This window comes from Grus americana, chromosome 1 (assembly GCF_028858705.1).
Source record: "Grus americana isolate bGruAme1 chromosome 1, bGruAme1.mat, whole genome shotgun sequence".
Lineage (NCBI taxonomy): Eukaryota > Metazoa > Chordata > Aves > Gruiformes > Gruidae > Grus > Grus americana.
The window spans coordinates 103,111,098-103,135,692 of NC_072852.1; the positions used below are offsets into that span (position 1 = coordinate 103,111,098).

General features: G+C 45.9%; 2 protein-coding genes across 7 annotated transcripts in view; one reads left to right on the plus strand and one right to left on the minus strand.

Moving 5' to 3' along the window:
- Positions 1 to 290: 290 nt before the first annotated feature.
- GJA5 (gap junction protein alpha 5) lies at positions 291 to 19,531 on the minus strand. Of its 3 annotated transcripts, XR_008579269.1 has the most exons (3): positions 19,232 to 19,531; positions 1,578 to 3,203; positions 291 to 1,420 (listed from the first exon to the last, which is right to left on the minus strand). XR_008579269.1 is itself a non-coding variant. In XM_054841666.1 (2 exons), the coding sequence occupies exon 2, from the start codon at positions 3,148 to 3,150 to the stop codon at positions 2,041 to 2,043; it is 1,110 nt and encodes a 369-aa protein (XP_054697641.1). In that variant the 5' UTR covers positions 3,151 to 3,203; positions 19,232 to 19,531; the 3' UTR covers positions 291 to 2,040. The 3 variants fall into 3 exon arrangements, 2 of the variants coding, with proteins under 2 accessions (XP_054697641.1, XP_054697652.1); XM_054841666.1 differs by having other exon boundaries at positions 291 to 3,203; XM_054841677.1 differs by lacking the exon at positions 19,232 to 19,531 and adding an exon at positions 13,954 to 14,174 and having other exon boundaries at positions 291 to 3,203.
- GJA8 (gap junction protein alpha 8) overlaps positions 11,347 to 24,595 on the plus strand; it is a 47,582-nt gene continuing 34,333 nt past the window's right edge. For 3 of the 4 annotated variants that reach the window (XM_054841607.1, XM_054841615.1, XM_054841634.1), the window contains exons 1-4: positions 11,347 to 11,477; positions 11,578 to 11,777; positions 19,029 to 19,287; positions 21,906 to 22,031. The gene's annotated coding sequence lies outside the window, so the exon portion shown is untranslated. Of the gene's footprint in view, positions 11,478 to 11,577; positions 11,778 to 13,332; positions 13,527 to 19,028; positions 19,288 to 21,905; positions 22,032 to 24,595 lie in introns of those variants that run through there. The other variant, XM_054841625.1, reaches the window with a different exon arrangement.

Below are 24,595 nucleotides of genomic sequence, written 5' to 3' on the forward strand. Positions count from 1 at the left end.
TTTCCATCGCAAGACGATGGAAGTTCTGCTCTCTGGCCAGCTCTTCCCAGTCTTCCTTGGTGTAATGCAGAGACAGGCTGGGGAGCTGGAGGGGGTTTCTGTTAGCCAGTCAATCAATCATTTCCCCATGTTTATTATTTATCCCCCTGGCCGAGCCCTCCCCTCATCCCTGCCACTCTGGGCAATGGGAATTTTTGTGATCTCTGAGCAGTAGAGGCTGGCGGGCAGCCTGATCAATGCTAGCAGCTCATTCTCAGCCACGTGAGAGGAGAAACATCAACAAGGAGAGATGGAGTTAGAACTTTATTAGGAGAAACCTAGGCACGATTGACTAAAATCTCATATTAAGGAGAGCACACAGGTATTTTCAGGATTAAAAAACACACATATGTAAAAAAACCCTTACAAACAAACAAAAAATATGTTTTCCCCCCCTCTGTGTGTGAGTACGTATGTATATGTACAGGGAACTGTACCAAAGCTAGCTATGTATTGGGAGCAAGGATTCACAGTCCCTTTCAGCGGTGCCTAAGAGAGGGAATGGCTCAGTCCCCTCTAAGTTGGTCCCAGGCCATTCACTCACGCAGTCCAACGCTGGGAAGCTGTGGCCCGTGTCCGAAAGGGCAGTGCAGGGTAAACAACAGGGAGCAGCTTGGCTCTGTTTAGCAATTCTCTTTGAAAGAAGGATGTCATCTCTGCAGTGAGAAAACATATCTGGAGTGGGAGCTGCCTACAGACCTCACCCACCAGACTCAGTGCGCAGTGTTGGGCCCCGACGGCTGCTCTGAGAGGCTACAGTGGTGGAAAGAGCTGGTCCGTGCATGGTTTCTTACGCCATATGCGCTAGGGATGGAGTGGAGATGAAGATGACCTGATGGCAGAACAGGGACTTGCTGTGAGGACAAGAATCTTGGCTTGCACTAGCTGGCAGGCTTGAGAGAGCAGCCAAGAGCTGAAGGATGTGCAGGACCTGGAGAAGACTCTTGTTCCCTGCAAAAGATGCTGAAGTGTTTCGGTAGGTTAGTGGGAGAAGACACAGGCCGTACCTCTTCTGCAGATAAACAGAGGATTTTTTTTTTTCCTCTCAAGTTGGCAGCTGGCAGCACCCTTTCAGCAGCATTCATGTTGCTTGAAAGATGAGTTTAAAAAGGGGAAAAATCACTTTGATTCCACACGGTAATTCCTCCTTATTTACTAGTAGCATATTTTTTCTCACAGGAGAGTCTCTATTTCTGTTAATGGATGTCTTAGAATTGATGACACAAGTATCTTGGGAAAATTCCCTAGTCTTCATCAACTGGTTATCTAAGTGATATCCCCGGGAACCAGGGCCAGTCTGCTGTGCTGACTTAGGAATGAGGAAGGGATTCCAACGTCGGACATGAGGCAGCTGTGTGTGTGGGACCACAGACATCCTTATCTATGGGGAAGAGTTATATACACAGCGTCAAAAAATTCAAGTAGGATTTATTGTACAGGTAAACTGATATAAAATATCTGGGCTCAGGTAGAGAAGGGGAGGATTAGAAAGAGCGAGAACAAAGCAGAAGAGAAAGTCTTTCTTTCAGAAAGCCTACCAGTGTGTTTCTGCTCCCTGCAGGTGAGAGAAGTTTCAGCTCAGTATAATTGCCAAGCTGACATAGCAAATGTTGAACAGGCACCAAAGAAGATGCAAGGGGGTTGAGGTCCAGTCAGTCTGTTGAATGCAGTGTTGCAGTGGACGCCCGCTGGGCAGCCTCAGGAGTCTGCTGGCCCGTGCTCTACCAGGCGAAGGATGGTGAGTCTTCAGTCCCTGTGGGTCCCATGATGAAAATATGGCTGAGCACCTCACATCTCGCGATTGGTGCGTGTCTCCCAGTGGCTGCCCCTGCCTTAAGCTGTGAGAGGTGCTGCCTGCAATATAACAATGATGCTTACTGAAAAGGAGCCAAAAGGGTGGTAAAACAGAGAGAGGTTAGTGGCAAGAGTCTGGAGTCCGCTTTGCAGAAGTTTTACTAAGCGCTGAGACTGGTCCTTCTTCTCATCCCTCCTGGAGACAGGTCACACGGACAAATCATCCGACCTTGCCTTGCTGCTGGCACGGCTGGTCTTGCTGAACCGGCGTTTCTCATTGAAGTAGTTCTCGGGGAAGGCAGGTGCTGCACATTCATTGGCCACCTCTGGACTCTCCGTGTAGCTGGACTTAATGAAGGGCCCTTCACCAGCAGCATCCTCCTGGCCATGGACCCTCTCGGTGGCGAAGTTGGCAGTGTTCTGCTGGGAGGCCATCTTGTTGCTGAAGGGGCTGATGAACTTCCTGTTGGGACTTGACAAGCACTGGTTAAAATCTGGTGGAGGAGTGTACATCTGGGCCCTTTCTGCTTGCGGGGCAGACTCCAGTCTGCTGGGGGCTGTGCTGGGGCTGGGTTTGTAAGACCGGGAGCACTTCTCTTTGGCTTTCTTCCAGCCCAAATGGTACAACTCGGCCAGACTGAGGAATAGGGAGAGCACTGCCACAGCCAGCATGAAGACGATGAACACATTCTTCTCTGTGGGACGGGAAACGTAGCAGTTGACGGGGTGGGGGCAAGGTGCCCGCTGGCAGATATACAGGGTCTCCAGGAAGATCCCGTACAAGACATACTGTCCCACAATGAAGGCCACTTCCATGGCAGTGCGAATCAAAATGCTGTAGACGTAGGTGTTCAGAAGACTGCCCCTCAGTATGATTTTGCCTCCTGATTCATCCCAGCAAGACAGCTCAGCCTTCTCTGCCACGGGGCACTTCTGCTGGTAGTATGTGTCACCATTGTTTTTCATCTCCTGGGCCTCCATTTCTGCCTCCTTCATCTTCCTCTTCTCCTCCATGCGCACTGTGTGCATCGCATGGCCCATATACACCAGAGATGGAGTGGAGACAAAGATGATCTGGAGGACCCAAAACCGGACATGGGAGATGGGGAAAGCCTTGTCGTAGCAGACGTTCTCACAGCCAGGCTGCTGGGTGTCACACATGAAGTCAGATTGCTCATCCCCCCAGGAGGACTCAGCTGCTGTGCCCAGCACTAGCATCCGGAAGATGAAGAGCACGGTCAACCAGACTTTCCCCACCACTGTGGAGTGTTTGTGGACCTCTTCGAGGAACTCTCCCAGGAAACTCCAGTCTCCCATTTCTGCTCACCAGGAGGGGTGAGAAGTCTTGAAGGGAGTCCTGGATGCAGCCTCTGTGGGAGAAAATAGAAGAAAGTGATTCTAAGGAGGGTTAGGAAATGCCTAACTGGGAATGCATGGAGTGAAATGATTTGTTTTGTGTCAAAGGAAATGTTTTAATTTGACCTGAAATGAATGAGGTATGGTTTGCTGAAAACTTTGTTTCACATCCACTGAACACAATGTATTGTTTGTTTTTTTTATTTAGTTACTGAAACAAAAAGTGATCTCTTTTGCATAATCCAACTACAACCTGTTAAACAGGCTCCAAAAACTTTGAGGGTGAGCCAGATTTTTTCTTGGTTCAGAAAGTCCTTTCACTGTGGTCTGCATATTGCATCCTCTGAGGACTGTGTAGTTAAAGCAGTATTCATGTGTCTTCGAACTGTGCTCTAGGGAATCCTTGATGGGCTGATCCCCTGGGAGATAAGCCTGGAGCCTGCAGCTTGGTCTGAGCAGTGCCTTGGCACTTTCATATGTCACCTTTGTGTAATACCTGCACCAGCACCTGGAACATGAGGCACTCACAGCTCTGAGCCTCATTTCCAAGCTCGATGCCACCAGTGAAAGAAATGCAGAGAAAACCTTCCTGCTGCCCACCTGCCCCTTGCCCCTAGGTTTTGCTTTGGTTTTGCAGTGTAGCCAGTCGCAAGTGTTTCATTTAGAAGCTGTATATGTTTCGGGGAGTGTAAAGACTTTGGCGAGTCGTGCCAGTCCTGTAAACCTAATATACTGCCACTCTGTCTTGCCTCTCTGAGAGGGAACTGCTCTGAAATCTAAATGGGGGATCTTACTCCCTCCTCTTTTCTTAAGCTCTGAGACAAAATTCACAGTTCAAATGACACCAGCAAAGAAAAAAGCCTCCTTTGAAACACCTCCCAATGACCAGCAGCTCCTGGGAACTGCTCTTTGTTAGGTGGTCTGATGAGAGGAAAGGTTTGGCGGGCTGGTAGTGAGATTGCAACGTGAGGATGTCAGAGAGCCTGCTTCAGTTCTGTTTCTGACTCTGACAGACTGTTTCTGGCCAAGTCACTTAACCCCCTGGATGAAAAGAGGACCATGGGTTTAATCCATCTTTTGTGGGGCTCTGTGGGAGTGCTTGAGCAAACATTTGATCCAGTTATACTTGCCATGCTTATCTTCCCAGGGCACTGTAAAGCTCTCCCTTGTGCGTGAGTTAAGGGCTAGGTGCTATAAAGTGTGCAGTATTACCTTGGATATAGTGTTCTCCCACAGTTACTCTTTTTAAAATATCCTTTTAATAAATAAATGAAAAACTTAATAATCATCATAATGAAATATTAAAAGCACTAGACAAGGTAAATCCCAAAGCCGTGGGGACCAAAAGTATTAACTCTCCTTCTTTATTGTCCCTTGTCTTGTCTTTAAGAGACAATTATTTTTACTGTACAAAGAATGTCTATGGAGAGTAGACACGGTTAAACGCTGAGAATTTACTGCAGCAATATTGTGTAGATTTCCTGTGAGCAAAAGCTGGAGAACAGAGAGAGACACTTGTTGAGGGAACAATATCCCCTTGTGTGGTTATGTGCCTGATATAATTTAATATAGCAGCGCACGTGATGATTTATGCCATCGCTTGTTTATATGCAATGTGCATCTGCAGGATGGATGGGACAAAGATCAAAAGTCAGAATCCTTAAACAACTCCTCACACTGCTGAGGGCTGCCCTGAGGAAAGGTGAGGATTGCCTAGGTAAGGAGGTGGGGAGGTGACCACTTGCTGCCCCACCGCCAGTCAGATGTGGTGTGAGGAGGGAGAAGGGGCAGACCAAGAAGCAAAGGATGGGCTTTGGCTCTTTCTGCTTTGGCAGGCATGCTGCAGTCATGCTGACGTAGATCCTGGTGGCTGCTCAGAGTATGCCGAAGCTTTCATCTGCTGCCAGCCCAGAACTGGAGGAGCAGTAACACAGAAAATCAGCTAGTCTTTCTGACTCATTTTTGCACTGGTACAAACTGGTGAATCTGTGCCTCTGTCTTCTGAAATGGCTTTGGTGCACTTACTGCATTCTGGAGAAACTAGCATATGGCTTCATTCTGTGGGCTCCAGGGGATTGCATACAGGCAGATAAATCAGTAATGGGAAATATTTACAAACAGTTGCATTGAAATCAGGATTTTAATTTTTTTTTTCCCCAGAGTGCAGACAAGGCAAGCAGCTACCTACAGTTCCCTGTACAGGTGCATCCAAGACAATATGGTATAGCACAACTGTACGTGTGAAATATTCCTTCCAAGACAGCATGAACAATGGTATGTGTCCTCATTTTTCCAGGTGAGTTTGTGTTGTTTGCAGGTGCCATTCTTGCTTCTGCTGTTACTAGTTGCCTTTTCTTGATTCACCTTGCTTGTTGGGGTAAAAATAAACACAGTTCTCCCTGGCTGTGCCAAGAATGAGTTTTCCTTCCTGCCATGTGCATGTGTGATTGCAGGCTGTGCACCTCTTCCCATCAGTTCTACCATGTGCAGATAGTTTGGGGTTTTACAATGGCTTGTTTTCCCCAAGGAAGGTACACCTAGACACTTGCAAATTGTAAAAATCAATGTGTACATAACATGAAGTTGGAAAACGTAAGTACAAAAGGAGTCCAGAAATAAAAAAATGTTAATGGATGCAAGAATAACAATAATTTACCCATCTCACACATGCACAATGTTTTCCAAAAGGAGGTAAATCAGAAGGATCCAAGGCTGGCAGCCATGAGGTGTAGGCTAGATATTAGAGCTGTTCCCTCTGCCCTTTCTGCTGGCTGCTCCCCTGCACAGGCTGTGTAAAGGAGGGGCCACCCCAAGAGCCAAATGCCTCCTGATCATCCTGCCGCAGCCTCACAGAGAGCCAGGTGGCTGCTGCAAGGGGGTAGGCAGCCTCAGGAAAATGGGTGTTGGATACCAAGAGAAGGGGTTTCCTTCCTTGCACAGTGTTTTTTGACTTAGATGTTTTTTAGTTATAAGGGAGCTATTCTTGCAATGGCAGTTCAAGGGCCTCCTAGAACAGAAGAGAGCATCTAGCTCTCTGCTGCCAGCAAGCAAAGAAGGATTGTTGTCACCTCCTGACAGCTTTTCCTGGCTATGTAGGACTGCCCCTGACCTAGCCTTTCTCCTCCGGGCTTTACTGTTCTTGGGAATTTTCCATATAGTTCCCTTTCCTCATTCCCAGACTACTGCTGTCCCCGCATGCTTTGACCTCTCAGCGTGTGAGCATCTGCGACCTTTTATGTTCCTAGTTTGGACTCAATCAGACAAATCTTGTCCCACTCTGGTGTGACTCGGCAAAAATCACCTCTTGGTATCTTCACGGGGTCTCAGCACCTGATAGTCTTGACAGCAACGTCATGCATATTCATGCAGAGTCGTGGGCTGTGCTGCTGCCCGGCCGCGCTTCTGGCCGTTGGCTTTCTGCTGGATCAAGAAGGGAGCTGAACGCAGTCATGGGACCTCGGCACCGGGAAACGCGTATGTGACAAAGACCAGTGCAGCCTGGCACAAACCCAATGATGTGGTTGTCCTGGCTTAATCATCACCTGGAACGCTATTAAAGCTGGGGAAAACCGACTATCACACCGCAGGCCAGGCGTGGAGTCCGTCCAGCTCCGGGCTGCCTCGTGACTGCCAAATTCCACGATAAAAATACCCCAGTGGGGATGGCACCTGCCAGCACGCTGGGCTGACTCACCAGCCACGGGCTGCTCTCTGCCATCCTTTTTGTTTTGCACTGTCTTTTTTTGGGGGGGGAAGCATCCGTCGCTCTTGGAGAAGTTGTGCCTATCCTCTTCGTGATGCTGTGCGCTCTGAATGACAGGCGAGCATTTTGCATTGCTGCCACTTGCTCTGGCCAGCGTGCTTGTTCTGGACGGACCAGCCGGGGCTTTGGGGAACAGCTAGGAAATTCACACCAAAGGGGCAGGAGGGCTGTTCCTGCACAATCCTCTTCTTTATATGAGGTTTTTCCCTCTGGAGTTTTTAGAAAGAAAGTTCTCCCATCTTTAGAAGACAGGCGAGACTATCAGCAGCGATATAAATAGCTGAGCTTGACACTTCACGCTAACTTTTCCCACAAGGAAGGTGACAGGAGGTCTCCATCTCTGCAGGATGTTTCTAAAATAAAGTGGAGAGCCTGATTATGACACTGTTTCTGCTCTCCCTCGCTGGGCTCACCTCTTCCCCTTGGCAGGTCCTGGGCACATGGAGAGGCTCTTCAAGCAAGGCTCCTTTGTGTGGGGGAAGCATGGTTCCCAGGGAGGGGGACAGTAACAAAGTCAATGCCATTTTTTTTTTTTCCTAATCTGCATGTGTGATTTGCTCAGTTGGATACCAACGTGTGCATCTGACAGTTCATGAGATGTCCCAACGAACTAGAAGGCCGAGGTCCATGTGAAGAGTCTCACACACCAGGCATGGGGCTGTGTGTGGAGGCCATGCAGCAAGTCCATCCCTTCTCAGCTCCCAAATGGGGAGGCAGCCGTCTCCTTTAGGTACTGGGAGCAAGAGAAGTGACAGCCCCATGCAGTGGGGCATCCAGGCCAGCTGTGCCTAGGAATTGCTTGTGGCCTTCCTTCCTCAAGCTGTGTCACCTCATAGCAGGTCCAGGCGAGCATGTGGCACAAGAGATAGCTACTGTGGGGGTAGGAGGGCAGAGATCTTTTCCCCTATGTTGACATCTGTGAGGCTGCAGCCAGACCTGAGTGGTCCCTGCGCTGCAAAACTGGACGCTCATACCTGTAGACACTTAGGAAGGACACTTCCAGCTCTGCACTGGAGGTTAGTTAATGCTGTTTTGCTATACAGCTGTATTTTTTACTTAAGGATCTCCAGGCCCTTGTTAGTAGTAGTCATCCAGCCTCACAGCACCCGACACAGTGCAGATGCTGTCATCTTTACCTTGCAGATGGTGATCACTGGGGTACAGAAAGGGCAAACTGCTTGTTCGAGGTCACTGTGTTAGCAGCAGTCTGAGGACAGAGTTCAGGGGCTGGGACTTGCAAACTTTTGTCCTTTTCTCTATGCAGCACTGTCTCATAGACTTTGTGGTAGCGACACAACGCTGCTTCTACAGCACAACGACATCTGTTTCTATAGACCACAGCCCTTCTCTGATGTGTCCCGGGACGATACTGTCTTGGTCACTTGAAAGAAATCCCTCTCGTGCTACCCCTCTATGGCAGGTGCACCTGGCAGAACCAGTTTTTTGTTATGGGGGTTTTTTTGGTGCTTTTCTAAGAGATGAACATCTTGTTACTGCTGGCAGAGCCCGCAGCTGTGGTCAGTACCCCAAAAGCAGCAGCAGCCTTTTCAGTGTATATATACAGTGCTCCTTTGTTGCCAGGACCTGATCAGGAAGCATTCTGGGGGCACGTGGCTTACAATGTCAAAAGATGAATAAAGTTAGAAATGCACTGTTTGGCATAGGTGTGATGCTTTGAATTCCAGGGGCTCTCCAGAGCTTTGTGACACAGATCAATGCTAAAGCCCACCTCAGCATGTATCTTTTTGTTCACTGTTTACTGAATTGGCTCCTTCCTGTGCGTGTACAGTAGACAAGCAGTGACTGATTAGGCATTGTTGTCCAAGCACCATCCCTTTGGCTTCATATGTGCATGCATGTGCTTATGAGAAGTTTCTGCCTGAAATGGGCCAGTTCTTTAGCCAAATTTGTAACTCTGATCTGTACATGGATCTGGACTGTATAGGTTTGTACTTCTTTATGAGTTATATACATAAAAAAAAGTCTGTCATGTTTGCATAGCTTCCTTTCTAGTTCCTTGGGTTCAAAGTCCTGTGCTGAATCAGTAGCAGGGAGTGTGACTTTGACTCCAGCATTCAAATCTCATGGGAAAGGCAGAGCTCCATGTTAACAGCTCCTGTCCTAGAAGACAGACATCCAATGTTTTTCATCTCTCTGCTCCTCCTGAGTTCACTGTGATTTCTGGAAGGGTCACGCTGGTATCCAGACCACTGGCCCTGCTTGCAGTTGCAGACAGCTTGTTATTCTGTCATGAGGTATGCTTTCCCCCTCCTCTCCAAATGTGGAAAATCTCAGAGTTCACAAAAAAGAGAGTGTGTGAGAAGATAAGGGAGTTGAATGACCTGTCACCTCCTGAACACACACCCGCCCTGACGCACACAGACAGAGGGAAATCACTCAACACCTCCAAGTGTGTACATCAGGAATGTGTTACACACACAGAGATGACAGTATTATATAGAATATTTTCATCTGAAGTGATGGTGGAAGCTGCAGACTCCCGGTTTGCTGAATTTTTATTATTTGTCTCTCCAGGCCACCTAATGCTATTTTTCCCCTCCTTGGCCAGGGTCAAATTGTGCTTTCATATATCCAGACATTAGGGCCAAGCTCTGCCTGATGTAGATGCAGGAGACCAAGAACAGAAAAGACCTTGAACTCAGATGAGTCAAGCTGAGCAATAAATTTCTCCCACTGCGTTTGAAAAGCCTGCATCAAATAGTTACGTGGTAGCAGTATCCAGGCTTACATTTTGCATGCAGGAAGCACCCTCTAATTCTCTTGGTATATATAATCTCTGTGCCCTAGAGAAACGTGGGTCCTTAGCCCAACAAATACAACAAAACTGGACTTGGGATAAGCTAAATGAAGGCTCATGTGTGCTTTTTGCTAGAAAAAACAACCACCAGTGCTGTCTCTGATGTAGATGCTGCAAAGCTTACTCCTTAACTAATAGGCTGAAGAGCATCTGGTTCAGGGTTACAAAGCTTGGTGCTCTTTACAGTTTCTTTATCTTTCCAGGGAGAAGCTAACCTATGTGAATTTGCAGCTGATGCTAAATTGGGTAGTGCTGTATACAGGAGAGAGGACAGCCAAGCAGGGCAGAGGGACCTCTGGAAAACAGAAACATGCTGAGAAATTTGGGGACTACTGTAGTAGAGCAGCTCCCGAGCTCTGCTGAGAGAAACTGATCTTAAGCACTGCTTAGGCAGTGGAGGAGGCTGGTATAAGGAGACGTGGAGGTGATAGCAGGCATCGCATTGGATCCAATATAACAGCAAAAAACCCGTCCATGTGATTTTAGGCTGGTTCATAGACTGCATGAGAAGCAACTTGTTATAGTGTTGAAATAAAACAGACTGGAGAGGTAGTGGGAGAAGGAGAGGGCTCTCATTCAGACTTTTCCTGTCCTTTCTTCCCTCCTCTCTCCCCAGCATCTCCCTGCCTATCACTTCCCCGTGGCTATCCTACAGTCAAGCCCCCACCCCTGAGCCTTGCCTCAGCTTTTTGGCAGTTTTGACCACTTAACTCTCTACAGCACCTGGATTGGTAATGCTTTCAGCCTTAGAAAGGGGAAATTTTCAGTAACTATCTACTTCCCATCTTAGTACTACCTTGTCAAATCTCATTTCTTCCTTCTTTCCAAAAATCTGTAGGATTCTCTTCATGCTCCAGCTTCATTGTTGCATCCTTGCCTCAAATATTTAATTTCTCATTCAGGGCGAAGTCTGGCTATAGCTTGTGAGTTGATTATTTTATATACTTGGTGTATGTACATATATATGCACATCTCCCCCTCCCCCTTAAAACCAACCAATATTGAATTTGCAAAAGCCAGCAGTAGGGAGTTAGGAAATGCTAGAGCTACTGTTCTCAGTAATCTTAATTCAATCTCTTTGTGCCTGTGCCTCATAGCTATGAGGCTTTAACCACATCCTCACATTGTCACCTCATTCTTTGCACAGGATGCCTGCCTTGTTCTGTGCCAGCCTGCCTGGAGCTTTCTTGAACAGCAGCTATTCAATGTTTTGTTTTCTCCTCATTGTTCAGTGGGTGGCCTGTGCCTCATTTACTGTACATTATTCAAGTCCAGTTCTAAAGACAGAATTATTAGTTTCCTCATGGGTTTTCCTATGGCTTTCATCACAACAATATCTGATTGTTTCACAATCGTTAATTTACTTATTTTCATTACCACCTGGAGGTGAGGAGATGGTATTAGATCAACTTTACAGCTGAGAAACTAAGGCAGTGAGAGATTAAGATAAAAAATGTTCATTAATTTTGGAAGCTGTTTGGTGATGTTGCTAATCTGGGGGTTTTTTTCAGTGCACTTGGCACTATATAACATATGTTCAAAGCAGAGCTCTGTCTGGTTAATGCTGGAGCGAGAGAGTTTATCACTTGCACCAGTTGGACCACATCTAGAAGTCAGACATCCAGAAGACGAGAGACACTACTGAGGGGGCATTTGTGAAGAAACGTGGCTTAAGTGATTTGCCCTATCATGACAGAGGAAATTGGAGTAAGAAACAAGAATTAACCCCATTCCTCTTGGATAGATTTATCTGATTTTAAACTGGAGACAGTTTTTCTCCCATGTCACTGTTCCCTCCCTTCACCAGACATCCGAATGCAGCCGAAGACCCCAGAGCTCTGCAGCAGTTGCCCTCGCTGGACTGCTTCACTTCCTCAGCAACCCTGTGCCCTGACCCAGGCATCTGTCAGCTTTTCTGCTTCTAAGAGAGAGGAGTTTTGTATGGAAATTCTCAACCATTCTCAAGGCATGTTCGTAATGACAAAGATAATGAAGAAAGACGGAAATGTAAGTGCAAACTCCTTAGTTCTTACATTAAAAACCACTGACCCCTCTTTAAAGATACACTAGAGAGACTTAGAAGCATGCATATCTATGCTCGTTGCTTACTGTGTGGCATGAATATTTCCTTGTTTCAGGAAAGAGCTGGCATGCTACAGTATTGTTCATAGAGATCTGTCTGTTGCTTATCAATAGCCATAAAATTGATTTTTTCCCCCTCTCTTTATGAATTCTTAGCCCAAAGATTGAAGTTTCTCTGATGCCTCCTGGGAACTATTTCTTATTTTAAGCCTCTGTCCTCGTGCCTCATACAACAGCACCCGAGGTGTGGAGCAGTCTCTGAAATGTGCTCCCTAATGACATGGTATAGTGCTGAATTACTCATTCCTTCTCGTCTATTTTCAATGCTGCGAGATAAGTCAGAAAACAAGGGCAAACGTGCAGAATGTGTGAAATCTGTCTGAAGGTCAAAAAGAGAAGAGAGCCTAGGGTATGAAGTTCTATATTTTCTGGCAAGGTTTAAATTTTTCATGTGAAAGCCTGTAATACTAAAATATTGTGATAATACATACTGTTGAGCAGGAAAAAACCCGACCAAAACTAACAACCCCAAATAGTTATAGTAGCAGGAATACTTAACATAGTTCCCAAGTGACCGGAGCCTGATTAGTATTTTAAACCCTGAAGCCTCAGAAATTCTCCTAAACTACTGTTCTGCTCCCAAAGAAAGGGGGAAGAAAGTTAGAAATCTGTGCTCTTCTTGGAGTAGATTTTGAAAAGACCAGCAAATGCAGAATTTTTTGGCTTCTGGTGCAAATACTGAATACTGTGAAGCTTCTGAATAACAGTTTAACTCGCTCCTAGCTGCACAAGCATATGCACGCACATATTACATGCATTAAGTTCTTTAGCCCTAAAGAGAGGATTGTATAGGCAGCAGTAGGGAAAACCTCTCACACATGCTGCTTCACCAAGGTATTTTGACATGTTCGTTAGCATGGAGGAAGAGTTCAACGATTAAGGCTCATTCAGCCTATGACTTTTTTTTTAGCTGAGATTTGTCCAGAAATGCTACTTACATGATCCTCTGATGGATTTTATGGTACTTCAGGGACAGAGGCATTGCCTGAGTTTACCTGAGCTGTTAAAATCAGAGTGCCACAAAGCTCATTAGACGGGACAAATGTCCAGTAAAATGACCCTTTAGGAAATCAAAGGAGTCACCACAGATCAGAGGTGGCAATTAGCGGGCAACCTTTACACTCATCGACGTTGCTTCTTTCCAGGTCTATGTATAGGGGTACTATTTTTTCATGCTCGGCTATTCTTTGAAACATGCAGTGGCAGTGCTAGAAGTATTAAATTATGGAAATGTAATTGAATAATTATTCCAAGTACAAAAAAGGGAAAAAAGTTAGGAAGGAAAATAAGAAGAAGCAGCAGCTGCTAGTGGGAGAGAGCGTTTGTCCCTCTAGGTCTGCATGCCTCTTTGCTGAGGCTGCCCTGGGCAGTGTCGGGATGGAGAAGAAAGGCATTCCCTCCTGGCGCATGCAGTATGGGTGACTGGCAGATACGAGCAAGGCGCTTCTCTACATTTGAGTTACATTCCCAGGCTCCATGTCACAGACCAGCTAGGACGCAATACTCTCAAGGAAAAGAAAGTGCAATATTTTGAAACCATCCTGTGTGCTTTGGAATATAGGCGGTTCACGCAGACACTTGATAAAGTGTTTATACCCTGAGAGCCTCTCATAGGTAAGAGTTCCCTTCACCACCCTCCCCTGAGCAGCCTGACAGCATGCTGAAATGGGATCTGACAGAAACTGCAATTTGCACGTTATACTCTCTGAGGATATTTGGGGCTCTTATCCTGCTTTTCTGTACTTTGAAATCTATCGGTATCTCTGTTCATTGCAGGGAGGCTTCCTTGTCATTTCTGTAGCTGCCTGTACCAAAAAGAGTTTAATTTTTAAAATGTCCCAAGCCCACCTTGTTACTAGTGGGAATATTTTGGAGAGAAATTGAAAGAAAAAGTAAATTTCTTAAGTAATTTTTGGCCATCCTTTTTTCCTGCCTCACCAAGTCCTTCTCTCCCCTCATGCTGTTTTCCCCTTGAGTGTAACAGCTTAATCTCCCATCAATGCTTCTGCAGTTCTGGTATTTCCCCCTCATGGTTACTTACCTGATTTCCAGTATCTTGTCCTGTCTCTTTTCCTTGCTTTAGCACTTTTTCTTTCTGTAATTGAGTTGGACTCCTTGTTCTTTTCAGTTGCTTGGTTTTATTCCTTTAATGTGGTTCTCTCTCTCTTCCTCTGTCTTTCTCCACCCCCTTTCTGTGTCACTTTCTGTCTTCCCCACTGCCTCTCTGCCTTTCCCCCTCTTCTTTCTTCACCTACTTTTCTTGTCTCTCCCACCCCCTCCAGCTTAATCTTTCTATTTTCAAACCTAGTTTCCTGTGGTTTTTCCTTTAAAGACCATGGATCTCATTCCTCCCTTTCCATTCTCAGCCTCTCCCCGTGCCACCCTCCCCATGCCGACAGGATGCGCTTGCTGCCGGCTTTACACTGTCCCTTCCAGTTGCTGCTACCGCTGTTCCTTGCACCTCCTCCCCCAGATAACACGCCATGGTCTAAGCCTTCCTTGAGCGAAGAGAGACAGGGTTGCCCCACAGTTACACCAGCCAGACCCTGGGAAGCTTCTTCCACGCAGGACATCAGTGAAGGATGTTTTTTTGACTCGCTCAAGCTTAATCGGGCAAAGCAGAGTTCGTGTGGAGCAGGGTCCTCCACCTCTCCAAACAACGTAGGGCTTGCTCTGCTGGCTTGGACCAGAGGCTCAGCACAGCTGGAGCCTTGTTCCAAAGAGCACCTGATGCTTCCCAGGAGGGTTTCACAGGCCCCCTTACTGATAAATAGAGAATAACCTGCCTGTCAGGAGAGGTGGTTTTTTGGTACACCCCTCCACCTCCCCGTGCTCCCACACAGTCTGATGCATGAGTGTTTGGGCCTTTCTAAAAAATGCTTTTGGCACGTCAAGTGTCAGAAGGTCTTGTATTTCATGTTTGTGTCAAGTCAAGGCTCTGATTCCTGCACATCAGGCCCCAGACAGGAGGGTGAATCGGAGATGCCTTCTGGCTTTGGTAAAGGCTGCTCTCAGGGAACCAGTATCAGGGGAGTGAGATTTGCACAGAAGACTCTGCTGCCCTGAGAAATGGCTTGCTGCACACAAGCTTTGGTGGGTGTCCTTCCAGCAATCCTAGATATCTCCCATCCAGAACATAATTGCCCTATGCAGCAGCTAGTGTAGATCATGAAGCAAAAGCAGTCCAGAGACTAAAACATGGGGCTGGCAAACTCTTCTAATCTAATCATTGTTCTCCCATTAATTTAGGGTCCCCTTTAGTCATGAGATTGAAAGCCAGCCCACACAGGGACAGTGCTGTGCGGAGGCTACCTCTGGAGGCATGTCCTATGTCGGCACTCACTCTGAAGTTAAGAACGCAACTCCTTTTCAAGAGGGCTGAATCCTCGCTGATGATTAGTGCAGGACATGCAGTGCACGGTAAATTCCCATAGCATCTCAGTAAACTCCTGGTATGGAGAAGCCCATGGTCATTTGCCACTTCATTTCTGACTTTATTGAAAGGCCTTTTATGATTTCCAAGAAAATGGGGATGTTTCTGGAGTTGTTTTTCCCTCTTCCACCTGGCAATTGTACACCTGTGATGAAATTTCATGGGAAGGAGAATATCACTGTGTTCTTTCGTCTTTTTGGAGTGATTCCCATAAAGCATTATTACGTAAAGTCCTGTTCATTTTATGCCAGTGAAATTGTCAAGGACTTAATCGTAGAAGTGTCCAAAGAAAGGTGTTAATAATACAGATCTAGGTCACAGATGGCTTTGGGATAGGCTGGCTAAGGCTTGTCAAGTGTTTCTCACGTGCTATGGAGAGGCAGTTCCTGTGAGTGAGCGGTCTGAAATGTAATCCCCTCCCTGTGTGGCTGACACTCGGCTGTACGCTCAGGGGAATGAGGTCTGATTCTCCCTGCTCGCTCCTTTGTGTTTCCTGTCCCACTACTGTTCCTGAGTGGCATCCCTGTTCTGTAGAGTTAATCTCTGAATCCAGCAGATACAGTTTAGTTCTGTTGAATGAATGGGGGCAGAAGGTTTCTGTCCAATACATGCATCATGCACATGAGGTAACTGTTATGAGCTTTTTTTTTTTTTTTTTTTTTGTGGTGTTGGTGGTGAGTACTTGAATTTTGATGCACAGAGGGGAAATGGTGAAGGCAGACTGGGAGGCAAGAGACGGGAGAGTAGAGATGTTGTATGGATGCCTCAGCCAGCCCCTCAATGTGTTGTCCCTCTTCCCTACTGCACCTTCTTCAAGTGAAAACAGAGGTGTCATGGCAGCTTCTCCAGCTCCACAGCTAGAGAAATAGCTGTTTTGCCTACTGGTAAGTTCGGAAGAAGGATTTTTCCTCCCCTCCCCAGGAGACTGCTATGCAAAACTTGTATGGCTTGAATGAGGAGAACAAGTGGAAGAGAATGCTGCCCCAGAGAGAGGGAATGAGGAGAACAGCTGACAGCTTGCCATGTACAGTTGCAGATCTCAGCAGTTTATGATGCTGTGGAATGGATTTTGAAGGAAAGGGGAAATAAAGACAGGAGGTAAGGGGAAAAATAGGACAACACGCATCATCTTTTGATCAAAAGTAAATGTCTGTCTTGGGGTAAGATTCCTTACCTTTTAGGTAAAAGAAACATAGCAGACCTTATCTATCTGGACTTCAGTAAGGCGTAGGAAATGGTGTCCCAGAAGCAGGAAATTAGTGGAGAAGACTCAGCTGAAGAAGACAGGGATTATTAGGGAAATCCTCAAGCAGGTAAGAGACTGACAGAATTGAGACACCGGTTTCCTAATAGGTTGAGGGGAAGTTATCTGTGAGGCTGCTCAAAGATTGCTCTTAGGACTGATCTTTTTAAATATTTGTGTTAATTACCTTGGCACTGAAAGTAGAAATGCTAATGAAATCTGATGGAACAAAGCTGGGAGGTATTGTCAGGGCAGAGGTGGATTCCAGTGCTAGGAGAGCTGAAGGCTCTTTGCGACTGGAGTGATCGAGGTGAGGTTAAATGGGAGAGTGCAAAGTCACACTCTAGGAACTTGTTGCTCAGGGAGTAACAGGAATCTCTCTTAGCAATTGTGAGTTCCTAGCTGGCAGAATCAAGAAGGGGAAAGTCCTGGGTGAAGGTCACCAAAGGAGGAGGAACCAGTGATGCGATGTGGGGGTGAAAAATGCAGGTGAACTTTCAGGATGTAGCAGTATTTAGCAGTATTTCCAGTTGCAGCAAGTGAGATTAATGTCATCCAAGAGGATGTGAGACCCCACCAGACTAGTGTGTGCAGTGCTGCTCACCCGCATTCAGGAAAGATATTCAGCCTGGAACAGGTGCGAAGAAAGGCAATGGGGTGATCAGAGGGACGGAGGGTATCTTTTGGCCAAGAGTATATTTACTTATCAGTCACAGAAGTGACTGCAGAGAGACATTTGAGCTGATTTGAAAATAGATGAGGTACCAGTTTGAGCTTTTCTACGTTAATTATTTTGCACTGAACTTTATGCTACTGCAGCTACCCAAAGTAATTAAAATACGGTGCGATGTGCCTGCAGGGTGAATACTATAAGGGAGCTTAGTTACTTAGTCTGGCAGATCAAAGGTTAAGAGAGGAGAGATTTGCTGCCTATAAATACTTTTAGGAATTGGGGGTTGGGAGAGTAAGTGCTAGGGAGAGAGGAGAGCTACCGAAGCTAAAGGACAATGTGGCATAAGAATAAATAGATATAAATTGTCCGTGAATGAATTCAGGTTGGAAATCAGAAGGTTTCTAAGCAACAGAGCCAGGAAGGAGGTGCTGGAACAGCATTCTGGTAGCACAAGTGAGGGCAGAAACCTAATGAGATTTAGGACAGAGCTTAGTAAGTTTAGAAAAGGCCATTTGTTTTGTACTTGCCTGTTATTCAAAGGGATTGAGCCTGATAAGTCAAGAGGTCCCTTTTTCATTCTATTTCCTGTACGTGCCTTATTTGCCTTATCAGAGCTGCTCCCTTTCACACAGAAGCCAGGTAAATCCTGAACAGAGTTTCAGTATGATGAGTTTTTCTGCATTGATCCCATGGATATTTAATGGAGGATTCATTTTGTGTCAGGGATTTAAACAAACAGAGCAAGCCAACACAATGCATAGAGAAGGTCTGCAAATATGCAGTAGTGTAGATGAAAACTCACATAAGAAAGAGATTCTTCACATAAAACAGATGTTCTTGGAGCATCTGGCTTTGCTGGAAGGCTGTTTCAAATGCGGGTAAATGCTCTCCTGAGATTTGAGAACTTCAAGACACTGTCTGAAGGGAAAATGTCTTGTACTTTCCTGCCATTACTGAGGACTTTGTGCTTGGGGAGGATATCGGATTTACCGCACTGGGAATTTTCAGAAAAAAACACCACCCAACAGCAGTTGAGACAGGAACTTCTCATATGTATTTCACCTCTGATGCCTGGCTACAGCACTGCACTTATTCTGAGTCTTCATATTGTCCCATGCTGGAGAGGCACCTCTAGTTCCTTCTCTAAAGCACCAATGGATGCTACCTTCCTGGTGAAACATTTTATGTAAAATTCCCATGCATGGATAGGATTGAAAGAGAAGGAAGGAGAGGGAAGTTCTCCATTATACATTAGACCTCTGGAGACAGCTTGAAGGCATCCTCCAGCAGGAGGCAAATTCCTAAGGACAGGCTGGGCCCCAGGGAACAGGACTAGCATGTGATGATGGGCCCCTGAATGAGAGGGAACAGTTTTATAGTCATGGTTCCTTATTTAGTGAAAAATCCCAAATTATTGCATTATAGGTGGACATTTTCCCCCTCCCAGCCCAGAGTACCAAACCAGCACGGAGTGAGAAAATAGGAAACAAGAAACAGCAAGGCGTGAAATGTCACCACATGTCAGTCTCATTTGCCAGTAAAGTTTTCAGCAAGAAAAACTGGAAGAGGATTTCATCTCACAGGAGAAATGACCATCTATCCCAAAGTAAATGCTTAGTCATCAGCTTTATGTTACTGGAAATAAAGCACGGCACTCACAGCTACTACTTCCAGCTCTCAACTCTGCAGCATCTCTGAGTAGTTGAGAAGTGCTTTGCAAATGATAATGTAATTACACCTCCTATAAACGCTCTCCTTGCTTTACAGGTGGAGGAACCAAACCATGGAGACCATAAAGGATTTGTCCAAAGGATCAGCAAGTCATTTTCAAGCAAGGAGTCCTCATCTACCTAGCCACCAGTAGTTCACCTTGTCCTGTAAACTTCTAGCTGGATGAACTGCTGCTTCACAAAAATATATGTATATATACGCTTTCCAAAGTGAAAAGAAAAGAAAGAATAGACCTTTACCTCTTTTTGCTGAGGCTGCACAGATAGAGGGAGGAGCAGGTGCAGTTGACTGAAGGGTAAGCTTTAGCACAGCCCCTTGGTCTTGCTGGAGCCCACCTCTCTGTCAGTGTTCGGCTCCCAGAAGAGATTCGTGTCTGAGGGAGGACACTCTGGGCAGGGTAAGCAAACCCCGATCAGCTCACAGGAGCTCAGCCTCCTGCTGTGGTCTGACACTGGCTCGCTGGCTGGAGATTCCCTCAAGCCTGGAGGACCGATGCTGGGGGAGACTAGCTCCCGAGCTGTTCCTGACATGCACTGGCAGCTGTCTGCCTGCTATTCTTTTAAAGAGTCTTCGTGGATCAGGATAAAAATGTGATCTTACGCAGGCGGCATTGTAAGCGCAACTTGGCTCAAGTTCAGCTCTTCCTCTGGCTCCCAGCTACTCTATTTTTATTGAAGGAATTTGAGGCTATCAGAAAGGAAGTCAAATTGTTTTAGGAAAACAATAGAAAAGCAACTTGAAGTTTATTAGCTTCCTGTCCAGGGCCTGGGACCAACTTGTCAAACTTATTAGAGTGATGGCAGAGCTATTTATTTAAAACGGCTAGCGACAAGACTCACAATTTCATTCCTGTTTAGGCCTCAGTGGAAACAAAGGAAAGCCATAAAATAATATCTGAAAGGAGCAGATGGCTAACTGGTAAATGGTGCAAGTAAGGTCGGCCTGCGAGCCATTCGTGGTGTTCGCCAGCGCAATGGCTTTCGTGGGATTTTGTTATTGAATGAATGCCTGGGCCTGCATTCACAGTCCAGCCCCATCATTCCAAATTCCTTATTGTGGCCCAAATTTTCAGATGGAAGCCTTGCACCTCAGATTACAAATTTGGCCGGAAAAGCTTCTTAGAGCTACTGAAAGGAGCAAAACAATACGGCAGGTCTGCAGAAGAGCCAGGAATAGAGCCCAGGTGTCCCTGATCCTGTAGGACTGCTGGAGCCCCCTGACTGTAAAAATATTTATATCCTTCAGAAGCAGCTGCAGTCTGCTTTCCCATGCAGCTACCCCAAAGTAGCAGTGCCATTAAGTCACTGAAAACACGCTGGCATGCGGCTAGTGAGAAGAATGGACAGCCAAACTATTAGGCTTGCAAGCAGAAAGTGTCCGTCTCCTTTCTAAGGAGTTTCATTGTTTGCAAGGAAGCAAGAAGAGAATAAAACAAGCAGCAGAGAAGCATTCACAAACTGTGCTTAATGCAAAGCCATATCGCTTTTTCAGAGGGCTCTCTGCTAACTGAGTATTTAACCTGCTTCCAGGGAGCATATAGGAAGGACTCACGTCTCCTTTCAATGGTGTGGTTGTAGTCTGTAGAAAGTCAGGCACTGAGAGGTACTGAGCCCACAGACCTATGCACGCAAGCTTTGAACAACTCAGTAACCGCTTTTCAGATGAAAGGAAGAAGAGCCCACCTCAAAAATTCTCTTCCTTCTTCTCCTCATTAGCTTAATTAAAAGCGGGAATGCAAAGCTACAGTTTTCTCTGAGGCCTAAGGCAATAATGCATCTTGCATTGGCAAGTGGTAGAAGATCTCGGTTTGTACTTTCCTTTTAATTTATCCAGGTTAGATGCTTATAAGAGGGTCAAAGTGAGTGCATGATCTCTGGAAGGGCCTAAGAAACTGAGTCTTAAACTTGGTAATTTTAATGTAAATGCAACAATCTTCCATTTATTTAAGGTATTCTTACAGATTTTAGAAGGTTTCTCTAATTTCTGTCCCTCTGAGATAATTTCCTTGGTAAACGAATCAGCCAAAGAAGCACACAGAGCAGTGCAGCATCCTAATTCATTACAGCCTGTAGACGTTTGCTTAATTTTAAGTACATTCTTGAGTTGCATTGATTTCAACGAGATTTAATAGCCCGGAAGTTAAGCACCTTACATTGCCAGCCAGGCCAGCTTTGCTGGGGGAATTCCGAGGCAGAGAGCAGCTAGTCGATATACTTCTCAATCGCCTCTGCTGTAAGGGATACCATGCGCAAATCACATGATGGTGTCCTGGCAATGGCAAATATTTTATTTGCACTTATTTGGAATCTGTGTCGTCTGGACTGGTATCACTGAATTTGCACTTTGTTCTAGTAAGTAGCATTTCAACCCCAAATGTATGCTGTGAGAGTCTTTTTGTCAGTCGCTCAGGACTCTCAGTAGTCCCTGAGACTGGGATCCCGCAGACTTGGCCATGTGAGTTACTTGATATAATTATGAGTTGGGGCCATTCGTGTGGTTAAAGGTCCCTCTGCGTACAAATGTCATAGACTGGAAAGCGTTGTAGATTGTTGAATCTCCTGGGTTTTTTCTACCAGGAGCCAATATGGTTGCTCAGAAACTTCTGGGGTGACAGAGGTGACCAGCCAGCCAGATGCATGGATGCTGGGGGACCACTCGCCCCAGAAGGCTGTGACGTGCTGCCGTGTGGTGCCGATGCCAGCACCCAGTTCCTGGGACGTGCTCTCCCATGGTGGGGTTAGATAGCTGTGCTGCTGCGAGATCTCCCAGCTCTAAAGCTTGAGGCTTTAGAAAAAGGCTGCTTAAGCAATACTGCCAGCATGGAAAGAATCACAGGCACACGTCTCATCATAAAGCAAGCTAGCTTTGCTGTGGGGTAGAAGGACCTCAGCCTGCTCTATACGTTCTCTGCAGGTGGAAGAGAAATCAGGACTCGAATCTGCTCTGAAGGCCAAGATGTCTAGAGCTTTCCCTGGAAGTCAGCTTCAAAGGAAGAAACAGTAAAAGGATTTGAGGAAAAAGAGACGTGCTTAGACGACGGTGAGTGAAACTGAAAAGTAAACAGCCTGAGTTATGGGAGGATTCTCAGATGGTGCTTATTGCTCCCAGCCAGCTTGTCCTCTTTTGTGATGGTCTGAAAGCATTTCAAGACATGACCTCCTGGGTAAAATTAAGAACTTAATTAATTGCACAAATTCATGAGCAATGGTTCTTCCCACCAATTTTGTGATGTGTGTTGGCTGGATTCTGAAGCCGCCTGTGAACAATGCAAATTATAGCAAATGGAGGGGGCAGGAGGACACGGCTGGCCCAAGCAGAATAGAAGGCTACATTTTATATTAGAAGACCGTATATCCATGCGTGATGCACACACGCATGCACATACATAGAATAAAATTATATTTCTTTTGTTGGCGAGAGCTCACAAGCTAGACTAACTCCCAGCAATGTTGTGGTGCCCAGTGTGCAGGGAAGGTGCCTTACAAGGGGCTTCCCTTTCCAAAGGGGGTGCCATGAGGTCAACTCAAGCAGTGTGAGGGAAGCAGGCAGCCCTGCTCCTTCATGCTGCACCTTCTGTGTGGCTGCAAAAAGGCACATAGGCTCACAGGGGAGCATTAGGTGCCTATGCTTGTCAGCCCAATGTCCTGAGTGTTTATTAGAGGAAAGCTTGGAAAAGGTTTGTATCCAGTTTTGCTTTCTGGAAGGGTGAATGATTTGGTCAATTCAAATCTCCTTAATTGTTTTTCTGGACACCTGGGTTTCCTGGTAAAACACTGTCTGCTTGACTTGCTGTAACAGCCCCCCTGCCCAGAAGAGATGACAGCCTGCAGAGGAAGCAGGTGTGTGTGTTAGTCACCTACAGCCACAAAGGCAAGGAAGTGAGTGCCGAGGCCATGCAGAGAGCCACGCTGGCTCTCCAGGTGGCCACGAGCAATGCTCATGTTTAAAGCTGTGAGGAATGGGCAGGGGGCTAGGAAGTTCCCTGAGCACTGAAGTCCTGCTGATGGAATAACATAAGGCTTTCCCCACTTAGCTTCCCATTTAATTCAATTTAAATTCTCTCCCCTTGCTCCTCATACATAGCGCTCTGCGCTCTGCTCTGATCCTATCTGCTGACTGCTCCGTATAAATCCAGGCATTGCATTCTCACTGGGTCCTTTGCAACCTGTAGCTCCTTGGTTTTAATGCTAGTGGAGGCAAAGGCAAAGTGTGATCGTGGGACATCTAGCATGAAACTATGCAAAATTGCTAGCCTGTACCAAGATGTTTCATCTGTGGGTTACTGTTTTATCATGTCTCTGATTTGGTGATTGACAGATGATATCCAAGTGGGCTTGCACTGTGTTAAGAGCCCCGTATGAGCTCATGCAGAAACCTGGTGATAAAATCTGACCAGTAAGTGGTGTCAGACAGGATTTGGTTTGTTTGCTGATGTTTATTATTTTCCTTAAAATGGTCGAAGAGATATTTAAAGTTGATTGAAACAAGTTGAGGTAGCTATAAATTCACTGGTTTCAAGCAGAATCTTGCAGTTCTGTGCTCAAATACAGAGTTTGGCTTCTTGGTGAGAAAAAAAGAAATTTATTTTCCTTAAAAACACCCCCCCCCCTCCAGTTGAGAGATGATAAAAATAACTATTAAAATAATAAATAATTTTTTTCCTGGTGGGGGATGATAGGTTTTGGATTTCTATGTGTGTGAGAAACGGAGATGCCTAAGCAATGTACGTTAGTAGGATAGATGTTTTTTGCATGTGATACCCACATGGTATGATGTGCGGGCTTCCTTTAATTATCCGATGTCTGTTGAAGGAGAAAAGTAAATTGGTTCTTTCAGAGGAAGAGGAACCCAAGACTGATTCTTTGACAATGCACCCAGTATTTAGGAGCATTGTCACCAAACCAGGGACACCACAGGATGTGCTTACTGAAAGAGCACTTCAGAATATTAATGGCAATGGTTAAAAGCCATGTAAGATTGCTCAGAAGAAGCAGAGAAAGAGGAAAATGGGAAGCCTTGATGTTGTCTGCTGTTCCCACACTCTTTCCCCACTCTCCTCTCAGGCCAGCTTTGTGAAGAACCATGTTTCTCTCTCAGGGAAAATATCAATTTAACACAGCAGGGAAGAAAGATGTTTTGCAATGTGCTGCATGAAATGATGCAGTATCACTCAACTAACATCTGGTAAAATGTTCTTAAATAGCCTCATCTTCCTGTGTCAGCCTTTCTAACATCAATAATTTTATTGGTAATAATCACTGAGGTCTGAGAGTTGTTGGAGGAGGATGGATGGCTTCATTTGGGGACAAAATCTAAAGGGCTTTGAAGTATGCTGATAGAAAAATGCTGAGGCAACATCACAATTACTGAGCTGGGAACTCTGCACTTAATTTGCAATTCCCAAATTGTTTGGAAAACATGAGGAATGCCGTCTTGAGAGTAGTTGCTGGTGCTTTAATGCTATCGGATTCCTAAGAGCTGGAGAACTCCCCAAGTGCCACAATCCGGAATAGATCTAAACCTGATCTAAATGTTTCTTCTGGAGTGCCTGTGGCTACCCATGGTTGTCACATGAGGTGCTTTCTTTTGCACTCCCTATACCC

Bases quoted from the DNA above. Each gene is read 5' to 3' on its own strand.
- GJA5 (XM_054841666.1), bottom strand. From the start codon at position 3,150: ATGGGAGACTGGAGTTTCCTGGGAGAGTTCCTCGAAGAGGTCCACAAA.